This window comes from Sapajus apella, unplaced genomic scaffold, assembly GCF_009761245.1.
Source record: "Sapajus apella isolate SASKATOON/1434 unplaced genomic scaffold, GSC_monkey_1.0 scaffold13, whole genome shotgun sequence".
NCBI classification, from domain to species: domain Eukaryota; kingdom Metazoa; phylum Chordata; class Mammalia; order Primates; family Cebidae; genus Sapajus; species Sapajus apella.
Window position 1 is genome coordinate 32,448,099 of NW_022436953.1, and position 18,906 is coordinate 32,467,004.

An 18,906-nucleotide genomic window follows, 5' to 3' on the forward strand; every position below is an offset into this window, starting at 1 on the left:
CTCTGATTCAATTTTGGCCTTGATTTTCCTTTGGTGCTATTAGGATCCCAGTTCTAACTGGGTCCTGGTAGTAACAGGCTGCAGAAGGCCAGGTGTATAGCATTATTTCTTAGCAGTGTGGTGTGGTGCTGGTGGTTTACTTTCCCTATGCACACATGCCCTCGCACATAAGGACAGTCTGTATAAACATAAGGTGCATTATTATAAGACTCCTTTACAGAGGATGAAGCAGAAATAGAGAAGTCAGATAAGTTTTCCGAAGTGTTGCAAGAGGCTAATAGAAAAGACTAGAGCCAAAGGCAAACATGTCTCATCTCTCCTTCCACATTAGTTTAAATGTGAATGGCCGCTTGGAACAAGGGATTGAGAAGGATTCCGAGGCTGTGTCTAGGCTCAGTGGAGAAAAAGTGCCTTTATTTGACCATGAGTGTATACTCAGGGCCTAGTTTATTTTCTACAAGCAGCTTTTTAAAACATGACTCATCCAAGGCACGGTCTAGGCTGGGCAACCTCAGTGGATCTGGGTGCAGCCTGTCTTGTCCCCAGGGCTCATGTCAAAGCAAATCCTGCAGAAGTTCTCCTCTGAACAACCCTTATCACCCATACTAATATGTGGGATCCCGCAAGTCACAAATACGAAGGTATGAGCATTGGCCAAATCCCAACAGGGAAGATACACCAGGAGGAGAAGATCCCTTTCCATTAAGAAAACAAGCAGAGCCTAGAAGGCTTCTAGCATGGTGGCTCAGAGCATGTGGGCCTTGGGTGGGACCCTCGAATCTGTTAAGGGGTGTGTGACCTCTCCGAAGCCTCCAGGGATGATACTACTCACTAGGGTGGTTATACCCATCATTTTAGGGACAGTGGTTTCTGTACCCACTGCTTAGGGCTGCCATAATCAAGTGACACACAATGAGTGATTTAAATCACAGAAACCTACTGTCTCATAGTTCCGGAGGCCAGGCGTTTGAAACCGAGATGGGTTAGGACCCTGCTCCCTCCGAAGGTTCCAGAGAAGGGTCTGTCCTCTGCTCCCTCCGAAGGCTCCAGGGAAGGGTCTGCCCTCTTTGGCTTCTGGCGGCTTGCAGGTGCAACCCCTCAATCCTCCTCTCCAAGTGGCCTTTTGCCTATAAGGACACGAGGCATACTGGATTAGGGGCCACTAATTGATGGCCTCATTTTCACTTGTTACCTCTCCAAATAAGGTCCCCATCTCCAAACAAGGTGGCACTGTGAGATGTTGGGAGTCAGCACTCCAACATCGCTTTTCTGGTGGACACAATTCAACTCCTAATAACGGCCACACAACCCCAAGCAGGGCCTGGCACTCTGTGAGCTCTCAGGGCAGCAGCTGAGTCAGGCCCCGGCGGTGTCTAGGCCGTGAGTGACTGCAGCCCCTGGACGGGACCGTGCACCACAGGCCCTGGAGGCTGCCTCCGCAGTCCCCTTACAGGGTCTCTGCTGGTCTGGGGGTCCCTGCCGGGGGTGGGAGGGGGAGGCCCCAGGAGGGGAGAGACTCGCTCTCCGGGCTCAGCGCCGCCGCCCTGAGCAGGATTGGCATTCTCACTAAGGGGGCGCCGTCCTACCACCCCGCGCGCCTTCAGGACCACCCGGGCACGTGGTAGGCCGCATGCAAGCCCGCGGACTATCCCTGTGACAGGAGAAGGTACAGGCTATTTGGCAAAATGAGGCACAGAGCCGGACTAAAGGTACGGGCTATTTGGCAAAATAAGGCGGAAGCAGGGAAGGATCTGCCTGGGCTCGTACCAGCCGAAGGGCCATCGGGGTCCGGCGCCCAGGCCGGGGCCGGCGCCGCGGGAAACCAGGACCAGGGTGGCCGCGTCCAGAGAGGCTGCGCAGAGCGGCTCAGGCCCGGCGGTCGCACTGAGCATGCGCAGACTCCGCGTGCTCCGGCCCCGGCCTTGGCCCCGCCCCTGCTCGCTTTCCTACCGCTCTGAGCTCCTCGGCTCCGCCCCGCTCTAGACCCCGCCCCATGCCGCCGACCCCCGTGCCCCTAGGCCCCGCCCCCGTTCCCGCCCCGCAGCCCTGGCCCCGCTCCCGCTCACTCTCAGGCTTCTCTCGGGCTCTCCGCTCCGCCCCGCTCTAGGTCCCGCCCCCCGCCTTCAGTCCCCGTGCCCCGGCCCCGCCCCCTCTCCGCCCTTCAGCCCTGGCCCCGCCCCCGCGCCCCGGATATGCTGGGGCAGCCCGCGCTTCCAGAACGTTTTGCGTCCCGGCGCTTGCAGGTACTCGCGGTCCGCACGGTTTGCGACTTGGTGAGTGTCTGACCCGCCTAGCTCCCGGCACAGTGCGGGGCTCTCCCTGGGGAAGGCGGCAGCCTCGAGTGGTCCTGCAGGCGCCCTCACCTCGCCGTCGGGGCTTGGGGCTGCCCTGACCCCCACCCACCCCAGCCTTCCCCGGTGCCTGGGGTTCCTGGACCAGGCTGCACCGCAGTGACTGTGGCCTCGCGTGGGGCGGGGGTCGTGGCAGCCCCTGCCTTACCTCCAGGTGCCAGCCCCAGGCCCTGGGCTCTTCCTGCCTCTAGCTGCTGCGGGAAGCTTCCAGAAGCCCCTGCGCAGGCCTTGGCTTGCAGCAAGCCTTTAGCATACTTGGGCAGGGTCCCATATTAACTTCCTGCTGCAGGCCAAGTTCTAAGGGCCTCCTGGTTACCATGGCTGGTGTTTGTGTATATCACACCCTAATTGTGTTCATCAACACTTAGAGTAAGCAAGGCGGGTTCGAGATTCACGCACACTGGGCACCGTCATTCCCACGTCGGTGATAACGCCGCAGAGGAGTTCTGAACCATGTATTTCGCTCTCTTGGATTCATCACCTCCTAAAACCTGAGGGTGGTTGCTCTCAGTTGCCTCAGCTGAGTAGCTGGCTTTCTGTCCTGGAAAGCAGACTTTGTACACGTGTGCAACCTTTGCCTACTGGGACCATCATCAGAGAGGGAAGTGGCTTCGTCCAGAGGGGTTCACCACAGCTGTTAGCAGAATGTTAAGCGGTTGAGCACGGAGAGCTGAGAATTAGACGGGTTATTTACATAGACATCAAATATACACCTGTAGAGTATGTTAGGTCAGACTCCCCCATCATCTCCGCCGTCCCTGGGCAGGTGACTAGGTGATGCTTTTGTTATTTTCCGGGCTCTCTAGATGGCTAAAACACTCAGGAAGATGAACAAGATTCTAGAAAACCAAAAGCTTAGCACATTTGGTGGGTTGGGGGTGTGAAAACTTTGGAGGAAACCGCATCAAGAGCCTGGCTGGTGGTTAACATCACGTTAACTCAGAGGGCCAGGATACTTGATGGGACCCAGAGCCTGCTTGCAAGTAGCAGAGGAGAGCTGGCCTTGCTCTGCCAGTGTCTGTCTTCCGGGCGCCCTCCCTCTCAGGCGAGAATTTGAATAGTGAAGTAGTGTTTGCCACCGTCGGGGGCCGGGATGAAGTAGGCCTCCAGTACAGAGCTACACTCAGCTACTTTTCAATGTAAATAGGCTTTTTGTTTAAAAAAATATATATCTGGGCCAGGACAGTGGCTCACACCTGTAATTCCAGCACTTTGGGAGGCTGAGGTGAGTGGATCACCTGAGGTCAGGAGTTCAAGACTGGCCTGGCCCATATAATGAAACCCCATTTCTATTAAAAATACAAAAATTAGCCTGGTGTGGTGGTCCACGCTTGTAATCCCAGCTGCTTGGGAGGCTGAGGCAGGAGAATCACTTGAATCCTGGAGGTGGAGGTTGCAGTGAGCCGAGATTTCACCATTGTACTCCAGCCTGGGCAAAGTGAGTGAAACTATGTCTCAAAGGAAAAAAAAAAATCTGTATCACAGTAAGGGTTTAATAGAATTAGGCATTCCTCTAAAAAGGCTGTTAGGGGCTACTTTAAAAAGGCTACTGTGTTAAAAAGGCTGTTAGTTAGGTTTAAAGAAATAGTGCCCTTATTATACGTTGTTCAGCTGCTCAGATTCCTCAACCTTTTCCTCTGGTAGAGAAGGCAAGGGCTGTCTGCTGAGGTCTTTCTTTGATATCACCTGGGCCTTCCCATCCCAGGTGAGGTTGGTATTCCTTCACAGGTGTCTCAGTCACGGCCTCTTCTGTTCTTCTGCAGGGAGGAAGGGCGCAGGGCGAGGCCTGAAGAAGAACTTGCCTTCCCCCTGTCCCCCTTGGAGTTTGTTCTTCAGTCCTCTTCCCTCCCTTTCTTAGGACACCAAAACCCCGACTCTTTCAATATTTTATAATAAAATAAATGTACTAAATTGTCTTGTTTTTCCTATTTTGCAGAGGACGTACACTTAGGAGCCAGTGATTTGAACATCCAGGTTTTTTGGTGTTAATGCCCTTTTCGATTTATAGTATATTCTCTTTGATAGAAAAAAACGGGAGGCAGAGCTGAATTTTTCTGCATATCTTTTTCTTTAACATTATTCTTTTTGTTTTCACGCTTTATTCTGACCCCCTTGCCCCAGCATAAAGTTCCTTGTCCAGACCCAGTTTCCCTGAGGCTTTTCACTTCCTTCTGGGACTCTAGTCCCTCCAGGGGACACACTGAGCCTCCCAGACCCTGAGGGGCCCTGTGCTCATTCAGCTCCTGGGCTGTTGCTACCATCCTTCCTGACCCTCTCTTTCCTGGGACAGGCAGCTTTTGATATAGCTACTTTCTGAAAGAGCTGGGGTCTTATTCAACAATATTATTATTTTTAGAGGCAAGGTGTTGCTCTGTTGCTCAGGCTGGAGTACAGTGGTGAGACCATAGCTCACTGCAGCCTCAAACTCGTGGGCTCCAGCGAACCTCCCACTTTGACCTCCCAAGTGGCTGGGACTACAGGTGTGTGCCACCACACCTGGCTAAATTTTTGTGTGTGGAGGCAGTGTGTCCCTGGGTTGCCTGGAGTAGTCTCGAACTCCTGGACTGAAGCAATCTTCCCTCCTAGGCCTCCCAAATTGCTGGGATTATAGGTGTGAGCCACCATGCCTGGTCTGGCAGAATATTATTAAAACCAAACCTGAAGGTTTTAAAATCAGAGACACAAACCATCACGTGACCATGGATTGCCCGTGCTCAGCCTTTTTATGGACACTCCTGATGCACAAGCCAGCTGTACGCCCCACTCTTGGTTTGAAGTGAAAGGGTTGATCTGGGAGGGGAGGAGGTTTGAGCTAAGCAGGAGGGCCCTTGGTTGACATGAGGGTTTTGTTGACCCGCCCTGTTAGCTCTGCAGGCCTGTCTTGGGTGGAGGCAGGTAGAAGTTGGAGGCCTTGTGTTGTGGACCAAATATTGCAAGATGTGTGTTCTGTGGCTTTTCATTAACTGCTGCATATCTGCTGGTTAGTGGAAACAGTCTAATTTTCTTTTGACTTAGAAAAATAGTATAGCTTGTATAGGAGGGCTGCGTAGTTTGGGGAAAATTATATAATTAATGAATATAGTATGGAATGTAATGAATGACTTACTCCTTCATAGAACTATTAAAGTGATTTATTCATGAAGAGGAAGAAATCATTTTTGTGACTTTTGTTCATCTTTGAAGCATCAGAGTGGCTTTGGCAGGTGTGGTTCATCTGTAAAGAGATCACTGAGTCCTGCCACGGTGCTCGGGGCCCGGCAGTGAAACCAGTCTGCAGCAGCCCACGCTCCCGTGGCTCCTCCAGCCGAACACCTGGATAGGCTGCCCTGGGGTTCCCGACGCAGATGCTGAGAACAGTGAAGCTTGTTTTTGACACCACAGTTGTTTCCAGTTAAATCAGCGGCTCAGCAGCAGAGCAGGGTTCTCCAAGGAGGCCTTGTGTCCGCTTCACCCCACCTAGAGTCCACTCATTTGGTGTGTGAGGTAGCTCTTATAAAACCAGTTAAAAATTCTACAGAAACATTTTCTTCTGGTTGTTAAATCAGTTGTAGTGTGTGTAACCACGAAAGGGATGGCGGGCGCAGTAAATGCCTGGTGTGTTCACTCTCCGCCACTTAAAAGTTTCTTGTTAATTTCCTACCTGTGACACTTGTGAAGCCAGCAGAGCCTCCCACTCCAGCCCTGTTGCCCATTCCCAGAACTCTGGGCGGGGGGCACCGAATAGATAGTCCACCAATGGCGTGGCTGGTAAAAGCAGGCACTTGTTAAATCTATTTGTTTTTATTATAGACATCGATCTGCCAGTCGCAGTAATGCCTTTATGGACATTTTTCTGCAAGCACAGCACGGGTGGCAGTTTTTACTGACAAATTGAGTCCTATACATAGAGGTTTAGAAAACTCTTACCATAGTGACAGATCAGGCAGTTCTGGCACGGGATGTTCAGAGATAGTTAGGTGGGTGAAGAGAGTGAGTGAGTCTCAGGGCTGAGAAGGGGCATTATATGTTGAAATGTAATGAACAGCTGCTAGTTAGTTCTCCTTTGTTTTTAAACTTTTAGCTACATTTTACTCCCCAACCAAAAGGCCTCTGGTGGGCAGCCAGGGCTCTCGTGTTGAGGTGTCCTTCCTGCTCGCGTGGGGGTAAGAACCACCACCAGAATGCGGTTCCAGCAAGGCCTAACGAGTCACAGCCCCTTGAACCTGCTGCTCTCTGTAAAGCGGGATCTTCACAAGCCACAGCGGAGGAACATCTCTCTGAGGGTGGCCTGGGTCCTCTGTGTCAGAATTACTGAGGATGCAGGCTAGAGGTCTGCTGATGACAGGGCCCCGTGACAGACCTACGGGATCAGAAACTGGGGATGCCAGGGGATTGTGGCAGATCCTAATGCTTGAACCCCTCTAGGGGAGGCCTTAGGATCGTCTGGGAAGTAGCGCTCTTCAGCCCAGGCAAGCTCCGAGTCCCCCTTCCAGATGGGTCCATTGGCAGCTGGCATTGCTGCAGGTTGTCTGTGCATATGGGTCTGAGTATGGTTTTGTAACTCTTGAGAGACGTGAATCTCATCGAAATGCAAGCCCAACATGTTATCATAGCATTCAAGTTTTTGGTTTGTTGTTATGGCAAAAGATGCAGATGTTACCAGAACTTTGGCATTCATTTTACAAACAAATGTGAAGCATGAACAGGACAGCCGTGTCACATTTCACTGCCTTTTTCCTTTTGAGAGGCTTGTCTTGTCTGCATCTCCCTTTGGGTCAAAGCATTTTCCTGGTCTCAGGTGAGGGTTAACTTTCAGGGCACAGCTGAATCCAGTCTGTGACACTCAATGGAGCTTTTCTACGGGAAGTGCCAGAGTCGTGTGTGGGAGCGAAGCGGTTTCCCAGCTGGGTCACCCTGGGCAGCTCTTAGCCCTCCGGGTACCTCCTCATCTTTTGGGTGCGGACGATCATGCTTATTCTGTCTACCGGGTTACGTAAAAGCACGTGAGACAATAAATCCATATTTTTAAAAGGTAAAAAGCACTCCATGGGTAGAAATTTTAATTTGGAGCTGAGTCTCATGGAAGGGTGAAATGAGAAGATGGGGATGAACCATTTCGAGCCCTCATTTCCCTTCAGTCCAATCCGAATCTGTCTTCAGCAGGTCTGCACACACCTGAGCCCTCCCCGGGGACATGTGCACCTTCGGGGAACAGACCGGCTTCCGTTTGGACCTGAGCCCACGAGCTACAGTCCTGTGCCCTTGAGCAGAGCTCCATAACCTCCCAAGGCCAGGTTTCTCTGAAAGTAGGACCAGCACAGCTCCCATCCAGAAAGAGGCCTGGCACCAGGGAGGCCTGAGTGAAGGCAGTTAGTGTTTGTGGATGCAGAGTCGCTCCGTTTTTGGTGGAGGCAAGACTAGAGGTCCCGGTCACTTGGCCACAGTTGTCACCTCTGGTGTGTCTGAGGTTCCAGAAGGTCACAGAGCTTTGCGTGCGTGGAGCAGAAGGTGGTTCCCTATCCATTTGCTAGGTCTCTGAAATCCTTATGTCTGTAAGGAGGCTGCCGGCCCTGCCACCTGTTTCTGCTTTCTCGCAGTAGACATTATCGAGTGCTGCAGGATTGCCCAGCCTCCCGATGCTCTGCCCAGCGGGCAGCGTTCTGAAGGTTCAGGTGTGCCACGCTGGCCTAGAGCAGGCAGGTGGGCTTTGAGCATGCTCCTAGGGGCACTTGGCAGTTGCTGACAGCCCGAGACACTGTCTGGGAGCCTTGACATTAATAGTCGGTTCAAGTGAAAGAACTTCCCAAAGGACTGACACAGGATCCGACACGATGGCAGTGGCCAGGAACCAGCAGTGACACCAGCATGTGACAGTATTTTCCCATGTGTGACAGCCATTCCGACCACAGCACTAAGGGGTAACGCAGGTCCACTGGGTAAGCTTGGTCAAAAATAGAAAGTCTGCAGTATTTTGTGCGTTTGTGGAAATGGATCTTATTTTTATTTTGGGTGTCTCCTTAATTTCATGCCATGGCCCAGCTCACCCTGGTAGTTATTCAGGGCATGCTGTGCTTGTTGCCTTGTGCAGACCAGCTTAGGAAATGCTCACGGTCACCGTGAAGGAGGAGACGCTGTGAGTATCTTTGTTTTGCATATGGGGAACCCAGGCCTCAGAGTTTGAGTGACTTGCACAGGTCTCCTGGGATAGAGGTAGAGTTTTGTTTTCAACCCAGATTTATTTGTTAACTAAGCGCAGGCTAGTAGCCATTTGTGCCATTTTTGCCGTGATGAGCCTGAGAAACTGTTAGAAGTCCATTAAGGTGCAAGACAGGGCATGCCTGTTTACGTAGCTAAAGTTTTCTGAACATCATCGTGACCAAGTGTTGTCTTTAGCATTGTGGGGAAAGCAGTGTGCCCAAGTGCACTCCTGCCTGAAGGCTCTGGGAACCCACCAAGGCAGGCAGACAGCCGTAGCCAAGGCTGGGTGCAGTGAGGACCAGGAGATGGCAAAGCCATCCTTGTGTGTGTCTGTGTGTCATCGTTCAAGCCTACCCCACACCCCACTAGACAGTGGAGAGCCCAGGGCGGTGGGGCCAGAGGAAAGATGGGAGCATGCAGAGAGCCAGCCATATCCTGAGACTGTGCACACGCCAGCATGTCCCTTCAGGCCAGGGAGCCGGGCCTGATTCCCTCTGAAACGTTTGCGGGACTGGGGCTGCCGGTCAGTTTTCTCCATGTGGCCCAAGGGCTGGGCATTGTGAGCAGAGCAGTGGGACTGTGGGTGCATTTGGAGACCTGGCCATAGTTCTGTTTGAGCAGGGTCTGGCAGGCATGTGGGGCTGGACTGGAAGGCAGAGCCAGCTGGCAGGGCCAGAGCCTTGGGAGCCCAAATGCTGTGCTTGGTGAGGGGCTTGGGAGCCTGGTGAGGGGGGACACCAGGCTGTCAGTGCCTCCCGTAGAAGGTCACGTGGCTGACAGGGAGCTGCATGACGGAGAAGAGGGAGATTGGTGGCAGCAGGCCTGGCAGGGCGGGGACAGTTCCAGGAGATATAGCTGGGGTCAGCCCTAGTGGCTTCTGGTAGAGCAGAGCAGGTGGGAGTCGGAGAGTGTGGTTATGAGTGACTCAGTTTAGAATTACTTTTCTTATTTAGAAAGAGGAAAGCCTTGGTATATCTGCTTTTTGTGTGAGGGAAGCCAGAGAAAAGCAGCTAGCTTTGGGAGGGTAAACACCTCTGCCCTGCCTGGCATCTGGGTTCTGAGGCAAGAGATTGCTCGGGTGCAGCATGTTCAGGTGGGGATGGCAGCAGTGGACCCAGGCTCAGTACCGGCGGACCAAGGCTCAGTACTGGCAGACCCAGGCTCAGTACCGGCGGACCCAGGTTTGGTACTGGCAGACCCAGGCTCCGTACCAGTGCTCCTACCCCAGCCTGGCCCTGTCGGGGTTAACCCATATGTTCTGCAGGAGTCATGGAATTTTAAAAACTAAACTATCAGGTGTTAGGAGTACAGTCACATCAGAAGGTAAATTGGGAATAGTGTATGCTGGGGCTGAGTTTCCTTAAACACCGTGACGCATTTCATGGGCTGGTGTGGGTGAGTGTGCCCTGGGCAGCAGAGATTCACAAGGGTGGCTGGGCTTCCTCCAGGGCCGGGGTTCGCAGGGGCCTTGTCTTCAAGGGGCTCCCTCTGTGGTGGGGAGATGTGCTTGTCACACACACACATTTTGTAGGTGCTGGTGAGGGCTGGCCAGACGGGATGAGGTGAAGAGCTTTGCCATCGTTGGGGGCCTTGGTAAGTGGTTGAAGAAGGCTTCTGTACGAAAGTGACTGCTGAGTGGAGGTTGGAACAGTGAGAGGTGGCAGCCACACTGAAGGTCTGGGGAGGAGGCTCCGGGGGAGGAGTGAGTGGCGGGGCGTGGGTGGCTGCAGGTCGCTGTGTGGGCAGCATAGGTGGGCAGTCCTGGAGGGGTTACAGGGCGTTGAGGCCGCTGTTACGGGCCCGGGTGGACTCTCGGAGTGTTAAAGCCGGGGTCTCAGCCTCCTGCAGTTGTGGCCTAAAGTCACGCCGGCAGGGCTGGGCTGTGTGTGTCTGGGCGACGGGCATCAGAGGAGAAGGTGTGTGCTGCACCCTGCCCGGGGCGTGGGAGACGGCATGGCGGATGTGGTGGCTCTTGTTAGTGAGGCCTTAACGCTCAAGTGGAAGTTCCCAGAATAATGGGCATAGAAAAGGAATGATATATTTCTAAAAGTGACTGAATTTAGCTAGCTATCCCAAGAAAAGCCCATGTGTGCTATTCTTTATTGTGCAGAAAAATTCGTTTCTGTCAGCATTGTGTTATCATCAGATTAAGCTGTCGAGTCAGATGGATGCTGCGGTGGTGTTGGGTGTGGGCTGATCAGCACACTCCCTGTGCCTCTGCCGGCCATCACTCTCCAGCCCAGGCCAGCCCGAGGGGCGGGCCACGTGGGCACGGAGGGGCTTCCCACCGGGACACAGGAGGTTGCTGGGGAGGCCGCTTCCATGGTGCCTCTTCCGAAATAAGGAAGAACCGTTCCTCAGCAGGAATGCACAGGTTCTGAAGGTAGGTTCAGTGTTCTCCACCCTCTTGGCCACAGTACACCACCCGTGGTCGTCGTCTGTGCAGCAAGAGGACAGGCTCTTGGAGAGCCACGACCTGTGACCATGCTCCTGGGTGACCAACCATTTGCCAGGCGGCAGGACTTTCAGTGCTAAGATGGGGTTATCCCAGGCCGACTGGGGCGGCTGGCCCCCGCCTCCCTCCAGCTCTCCTTCCAAGGTCCTCCTGGGCATCACTGCTGTCACTTTGCCACTAGCTTGAGTCCACCTGGGCCTTGAGGCAGAAGCAGTCGTTTAATTTTCTTTGTTTTTTTTTGTTTGTTCTCCGGAAGCATGGGCTTGCAAGCCTTCCTGTTGTATTTTGCCGTAGGTGTAATTAGAACATCTCCCAGAGCCTGGGTCATTTCCCTTTAGCTGGACGTGGCCCCTGCTGTCCTGTTGCATTTTCTGGATTGTTTTTCACTCCAGAAAGCCTCCGGGGTCATGGCTGTCACTTCCTCAGTCATTTTTCTCTTCTGGGTGTGGGGATCTTTTGCTAGTAAGACTTTCCTTCTTTGGGCATGAGACGCTTCTCCCCCAGCTGTGAGGTCAGGGCAGTTGTAGCAGATGGCTTCTTAGAAAGATGGAAGGCTTGTGTGCTGGTTGGGGAGAAGTGGGGGAGAAGCAGCTCCTGGTCTCCAGGGGTGTCCTGAGTTCCCAGAATCCTGCAGCTCCTGGGGAAGCGCTGCCTGGGGCCCTGCTGGCTCCGTGGTCTGTTGGGGTTCCTGGGTGCTCACACTACCCTGGTTTAGCTGGTGTGAGTCAGGACGCTGAGACCCATTGTCAGGCTGCTGGGAGTGGCCAGGTAGGAAAGTCAGCTCTGGGACGAAGGCCACGTTGGGGCTGCACGGCTGGCTGGAGGGGCTACTGTCCCATGCATCCTGCCACAAGGGGTCAGGGACCCTCCCAACTCAGGGTCCCCTGCACACCCACACCGCCTCTCTCTTCTATCCTTGCAGCGCCTGGGAAGCTTCTGGAAATGTTAAGCCCACCCCAGACTGAGTGACTTAGTGAGGACCAGAAATGGTTTTGAGCTGGGCACTGGCGCAGACAGGGTGAGAGCCAGCCGCGTGGTCCTTGCAGCCTTCCCGCCTGTGGACTGCTCTCACAGGCCCTGCAAGTCTGCGGGTTCAGGGGACCCTGGCAGTGCTGGCCTCCTGCGTTTGGGCCTCTGTCTTGGGTCTCTGCATCTGTGCTCTGCCCTGAGGCTGGGTGAGTGGGGGACCCATGTCCCTCTCTTCCCAGAGCTGCCTCTGCTCTATCCTCAGGGAACCTCTTCTGACCTGACCCCCACACAGACGTGCTCTGCTGCTCTCTCTTTGAATCCTCCCCACTCTTCCAGAAGCTACTTCAGCCCCCATGATCTCTCCCTCTCAGGGGCCCTTCACATGTCACTCTTTTCTACTTTACTTATATCATTTCCATCTCTTGATGGGGGGGAAGCTGGATTGGATGCTCTCCAAGGCCTGGAGTGTGGCTTCTACTTGCTAGAAGGCCCAGCAGAGCATGCTGGACACAGGGTGCTGTGGACTGAACTGGGTCCCCAAGATTCACAGGCTGAAGTCCTGACCTCCAATTTGGCTGTATTTGGAGACAGGACCTTTAGGAGGAAATTGAGGCTGAGTCACAGGAGTGTGGTCCTTAGGCTGCTGGGATTGGTGGCCTTAGCAGAAAAAGAAAGGATCTGTTTTCTTAGAAGAGAAAGGAAGGACCTCTCCCTCCTGCCCTGTGTGAGGACACAGCAAGGGGGTGGCTGTCTGCAAGCCAGAAAAGGAAGCCTCACCAGAAAGGGTATGGCAGGCAAGACAGGAGACCCTGGAGGCTGGCGGACCATGGAAAGGCCTGGTGCTGTCTGGGCCTGGGTGGGCATGCTCTGGTAAGCGGCAGAGGAACCCACAGCCTGATGGGAAGGAGAGACCAGCTCAAATGCCACGTGACCAGGTTTCTTTAATCAGTCTCTACAGGTTCACTGGGATGTTTTTGTTGGTTGATTTTTTTCCCCTCCAGATTGGTCACTTTACGCGTTTTAATCTGGCCTGGTTCAAGGGACAGCATGTGGTCATCCGGTTAGACACCGGCTAGAGCTCTCAGACCCATACTGTTCGCTGCTTTTCAGGCTAAGATAGCTCTCTGAGTCTGTTTGGAGGTCTCTGTTGATTTGGGGACCTTGCAAGACATTTCTTGCTGAAAGCCCCACTGGCCAAATTGGTTTATGTGGCTACTGAGGGGGAGGGCATAGGAAAGGTAGATAGAAAAGGTTAAAGTTACTTCTGACTCACCAATGTGTGTTGTGGGTTGTGGAACTGCAAAATGTATAAAGTTCATAGGGGTTTTATGATTGTTGCAAAGGAAACTCAAATTGCCAGCTTTTTCCTGATGGATCTTGTCATTCCTGAGCTCTGGCTCTGCCCCCACTTCTGGCTGGCTGTGCCCTTGCTGTGCAGGCTGGCGCTGTGCCCCTGGAATCGGGCTTTGGGGGGCCCCACTGTGCAGGGAGAGGATGCTGTGGTGAGTACAGCTGAAGCTGGAGTCCTGGCTTAGGGCATGTGCTGTGATTTCTCTAGTGCTCTTAATATTTAAAGTGTGGATTTGAATTCTTATCTTTTATTTATTTATTAGCGCAGCTGTGTCTGTTGTTCAGTTCCATACCGAGTCTCTAAGAATATGATTAACCTTGAGGGTCATCTTAAAATGTAATTATTAATGATTGATTCTGTTTATCCTTGAAATCAATGAGAGGCATAACGGTTTGGTCTGTAGTTGGGTGTGATTTCTTACATTTCATAAACATGGTTCTGTGACAGCACTTGTATTGGTTTATTACCCCGAACATGCTTGATGAATCTGAAGTGTATGATTAGTTTTATATAATTATTGTGATATGTAGTGTTCCTTACATGAGTTATGTTAATATGGCAAATAGTATTAACATCTCTTGCCACGAACAGTTAGGGTGGGGACGTATAATAATTGATCTTCCTGGGAGTGCTGTAATGTAAAAACAATTCAGGCTGTTGGAAGTATATTTTACAAGTGTGCATTGGGCCTTGGGGATGTTATATTGAAAAACCCAATTGTACAGTTACCATGGGAACCCAATTAGAATAGATTGGTTGATTTTTTTTTTTTTTTTTTTTGTCTTTCATCTTGACCAAAAATCGAATGTATTTTAAATGTTTTCATATGGAATTGTAGTCATACACTGACTTGTTGTGCCAAAGTATTCTGCTTGTTTTTTCCAACTTTAAGCTAAAGTAGTGAAACGTTCTTGAGTGGATCCTTATGAGAATATCTCCCAGAGAGAATAAATTACGCTTTGGTGGAAAAGTTTGTGTGAGTGATGGTGGCAGAGTGGAGTTGGTGGAAAGCTTTTATGAAGAAAGGGAGAATGAGTATTTTCCTATAAGGGCAGACAAGGACCCTTATGTTCCTCCTTCGATGAAGGACACGCATGTGTTTCTCCATTCTCACATTTGTGGATGGCGAGATTAGGTCCCTAAAGGGCCGTCCCCATGTTTCGCAGGGGTAGGGATGGGGGTGGAGTGGTGGGGGTGGGATCTCTGTTTGCCTGCCTTTTGGGGGTCCTCACACTGTTTTGTCTCAGAGCCTTTTTTGTACTTAAAACTTATGAGGGATCCCAAAGAGATTATGTGACTTGTATATGAATACTTATCCCGTTAGAAATTAACATTGAGAAATTTTAAAATATTAATTCATTTAGACAACAATAAGCCTATTCAATTTTTGCATAAATAACATTTTAAAATAAAAAGTATAGTTTCCATAAGAAAAATCTAGTGAGGAATTTCCATTTTTTAAAACTTCTTGACGACTGGATGAATGGAAGACAGCTACCTTCTGTCTCCTCATGTTTCTTCCTGTCTGTCTGCCTCTTCATTCAGTCTGTTATGATATGTTGTTTGGCTCGAAGCAGATCAAGAGAATCTGGCCTCACTCAGATCAGTAATTGGAAAAAGGAATAGTGTTTTAATAGCTTTCTCAAATAATTGAGGATATTTCCCTTTGACACTACCTCAGGACTGGGCAAGTGGTATTTTCCTGAGGGTTTGTAGCAGGTGCAATCCGAGACCCCCTCTGTGAATTTTTTGCTCTCCATGAAGTTAAAATCCATTGGCATGCCTTGCACTTTGAGTGACTTCCTAACGCCTTTCATGGGCCCTGTGGAAAATGTTGCTTCATTGTGTTACACAGATCTTCCAAATGTTGATGTTTCATAATACAGTACTAAAAATAATATTTGCTAATATCATCACTTTTCTCCGTAGAAAAGTCATTCAGTATTGGGAAGTCATGGTTCTGGGTACCAGTATTCTAAAATTTTAATCATCACTTGAAAGTTCTGACTAGGCACAGTGGCTCATGACTGTAATTCCAGCACTTTGGGAGGTGCAGGTGGGAGGATCACTTGAGGCCAGGAGTTAGAGACCAGCCTGGGCCGTGCAGCAAGATCCCCATCTCTCCAGAAACATTCTTAGAAAGGAAGTTCCCATTTTATGTATCTTCAGCAGCACATACTGTCAGTTGTGTCGTTGTGTCAATTACAGGTGCAGACTGTTCATTGGTGAGGAAACATCCGCCAGACATACAAGTCTGAATAACCGTAGTTTGTGAGTCATTCACACTAGTGACGCTGTTCTGAAATGAGGTCGCTGCGTTCATCAGTAGTCCCTGCCACGCGCGGAGCCCTCCTGGTGGCAGTGTCACTCTGGTTTGTGGCAGAAGTGCTTTGCTGCGCTTCCCATTAGTTCACAAAATGTTAAAAGATTTAGTACAGTTGGCAAGTTTGATTGCTTCATCAGGACTTTCTGAAGTGAACCTGCCTGTTGCTGCCCTGACTGTCATCTTCCTAGAGCTTGGTGTCATCATCTTGGCTCTTGAGGAGGCGTCCGCAGTTTTCTTCACCATGGCTTTTGTGTTGTCTTTCACTGTGGTGTGTGGTCAGCTGTAGGTTTGTGTAGGTGCCCTTTATCAGATGGGGGACACTTTGCTGCAGTGAATATGGTGGATAACATTCTCGTCGGTTTCCATGTAGTCAGCCAATTTTGTGTTCCTAGTTAAATGCCCACCTGGACTTGATGGATTTCTATTTTCATAGATTGCTGGGTTTAACTTGTTGATATGTTCAAGGATTTGTGTGTGTGCTCATGAGTGGTGTTGGTCGGCAGCATCCCTGGTGTCTGTCTGCTTTGTTAAGAGGGAAATTCTGCACTCATGAAAGGCCTCTTCTACATTTTGGATTAGATTGTGTGCTATTAGCATTGTCTCTTCTTTAAATGCTTTGTAGGATGTACCTGTGAAGCCATTTGGGTTTGAAGTTTTCTTTGTGAAAATGACATTAACTGTGAATTCAGCTTTTCAGTAGCTATAAGGCTACTCAGGCCATTTATTTCTTCCTGAGTGACTTTTTGGGATTTTGTGTTTGTCAATGAATTTGACCATTTCGTCTAAGTTTGTTGAATTTATTGGCCTGAAGTTGTTTTTATATTCCTTTACTATCCTTTTAATGTCTGTGGGATTTTGAGCCATGTCCTTGTTTTTATTCCTGGTATCGGTAATTTCTACTTTGTCCCCTTTTTTGGCTAACTGGTCTGGCTAGAGGTTTATCCATTTTCTTTTCAGAGAACCAACTGTTGTTACTTCATTTTTCTTTCTTTTTTTCTTACTGATTTCTGCTGTTTATTATGTCTTTCTTGTGTTTACTTTCAGTTTGATTTCTTTTTTGTAGTTTCCTACGGTAGAGGCTTAGATAATTAGGCTGTCCTTTCTTTTCTCATGTAAACATTTAATGCTAAGAAGTCTCTCTAAGCACTGCTGTGGATGTGCTCACAGGCAGACATGTTGTGTTTTCATTTGATTCAGAGTGGTTTATTTTTCAATTTCCCTTGTGGTTTCTTCTTTAACCCATGGGTTATTTATTAGCACATCATTTAATTTCCAAGAATTTGGGGATTTAAAAAATATTTGGTGACTTTCCCAGTATTTTTCTGTTATTGATCTGTGAGTTACCTTGTAGTCAGAGGACATACCTTTTATGATTTCAGTCCTCCTAGATTTGTTGAGAGTTGTTTTATGTCCCAGATTATGGTTTACCTTGGTGAATGTTTGTGTACACTTGAAGAGAGTGTATACTTAGTGGTTTTGGGTGGAGTGCTCTTTAAATGTCAGTTGGGTAAAGTTTGTTGATAATGCTGTTGAAGGCTTGTATATCCTTATTGATTTTTTGTTTCCCTATTCTAAACATCTTTAGGAGTATTGTCATCTCCAGCTATAATTGAAGATTTATTACCCCTTTCAGTTCTGTTGGTTCTTGCTTCATCCGTTCTACGTGATTTCATTAGGTGCACACATGTTTAGAATTTTAACATCCTCATGGGGAATTAACCTTTACCCTTATGAAATGGCCTTCCTTAGTTTTGGTGTAATATTTCTTGTTTTGAAATTATTTAATATTAGAATAGCCACTCCAGCTTTCTTTTGATTAGTGTTTCTTGGTAACTGTTTCTCCATTCTTTTGCACATAACCTATTCTTGCCATTACATTTAACATGTGCTTTTTGTAGACAACACAGTTGAGTCTCTTGCTTTAAAAAAATCTAATCTGACAATATCTTTGAACAATTGGAACATTTAGACCATTTACATTTAATGTAATTATTAATATGGTTGGGTTTAAGTATACCATCTTGCTGTTCATTTGTTGCCCACCAATTTGTTATTTTTTTTTTTTTTTTTTTTTTTTTTTTTTTTTTTTGTTTGAGACGGAGTTTCGCTCTTGTTACCCAGGCTGGAGTGCAATGGCACGATCTCGGCTCACCGCAACCTCCGCCTCCTGGGTTCAGGCAATTCTCCTGCCTCAGCCTCCTGAGTAGCTGGGATTACAGGCACACGCCACCATGCCCAGCTGATTTTTTGTATTTTTAGTAGAGACGGGGTTTCACCATGTTGACCAGGATGGTCTCGATCTCTTGACCTCGTGATCCACCCGCCTCGGCCTCCCAAAGTGCTGGGATTACAGGCTTGAGCCACCGCGCCCGGCCTGTTTTCCTCTTCCTCCATCTTCCATAACTTCTTTTCAATCATTTGGACATATTTTTCAATGATGTTAACTTAAAATTCTGTCTACACTATAGGCTTATTAACTGTCTCTCTTCTTTTTTAGTGGTTGCTTTAGGGTGTGTAATGTACATACTTAGCTTATGCTTATCATAGTCTGCATTCACGTAATATAATGCAACTTCGTGTGCAGAATAAGCACCTTAACAAAAGTATGCTTCAATTTTTCTCATCCCCTTTTTTGTTGCATTATTGCTACATATGTAATATACTGGAAAATATAGTGTTGCCATTTTTATGTTGGGCAGTCAGTTACCTTTTAAAGAGATTTTAAAAACCCAGAATTTACATTTATTTGTGTATTTGCTGTTTCTTGAAATCCTCATTCCTTTGTGTAGATCCTAGTTTCCACTGGGTATCATTTTTTTTATACCTGAAAATTTGTACTGTCAAAAAATGCGGGTCTGCTGGTATCTGAATTGTCACGCATTTGTTTTTGTTTTTTGATGGAAAACCTTTATCTCACCTGCAGTCTTGAAAAGATGTTGTGTTGCTTATAGAATTCTAGGTTGACCTTTTTTCCTCCTTTTTAAAAATGTTGTTCCATTGTATTTTGCCTTGCATAATTTCTGAAGATCAGTTTGCCGTCATTCTTAAATTTGTCCCTCTGTATGTAATCTGGCATTTTTGCACCTCTGGCCACTTTAAGGTTTTCTCTTTGTCTCTTGTTTTCAGCTATTTGATTATTTGTTTTTATGAGAGAGAGAGAGAAGGAGAGAGAGAGAGAGAGAGAGAGAGCGCGAGCGTGCGTGCGTGCGTGTGTGTGTGTGTGTGTGTGTGTGTGTGTATGAGATATCTTGGGGACATGACCCAAGTTTAAACATGG

General features: G+C 49.2%; 1 protein-coding gene and 1 long non-coding RNA gene across 2 annotated transcripts in view; one reads left to right on the forward strand and one right to left on the reverse strand.

Annotated features, from left to right (window-relative positions):
* Window positions 1–386: 386 nt before the first annotated feature.
* On the reverse strand, window positions 387–1,871 carry LOC116554139. The gene is made up of 2 exons (XR_004270071.1): window positions 1,768–1,871; window positions 387–1,127 (listed from the first exon to the last, which is right to left on the reverse strand). It is a non-coding gene; the product is annotated as an uncharacterized LOC116554139 (long non-coding RNA).
* A 299-nt stretch (window positions 1,872–2,170) lies between these two features.
* Window positions 2,171–18,906, forward strand: part of MGMT (O-6-methylguanine-DNA methyltransferase) — a 278,524-nt gene continuing 261,788 nt past the window's right edge. Inside the window, exon 1 of the mRNA XM_032282008.1 lies at window positions 2,171–2,273. Coding sequence (XP_032137899.1) covers window positions 2,193–2,273 — 81 coding nt within the window. The 5' untranslated portion in view covers window positions 2,171–2,192. The remainder of the gene's footprint in view (window positions 2,274–18,906) is intronic.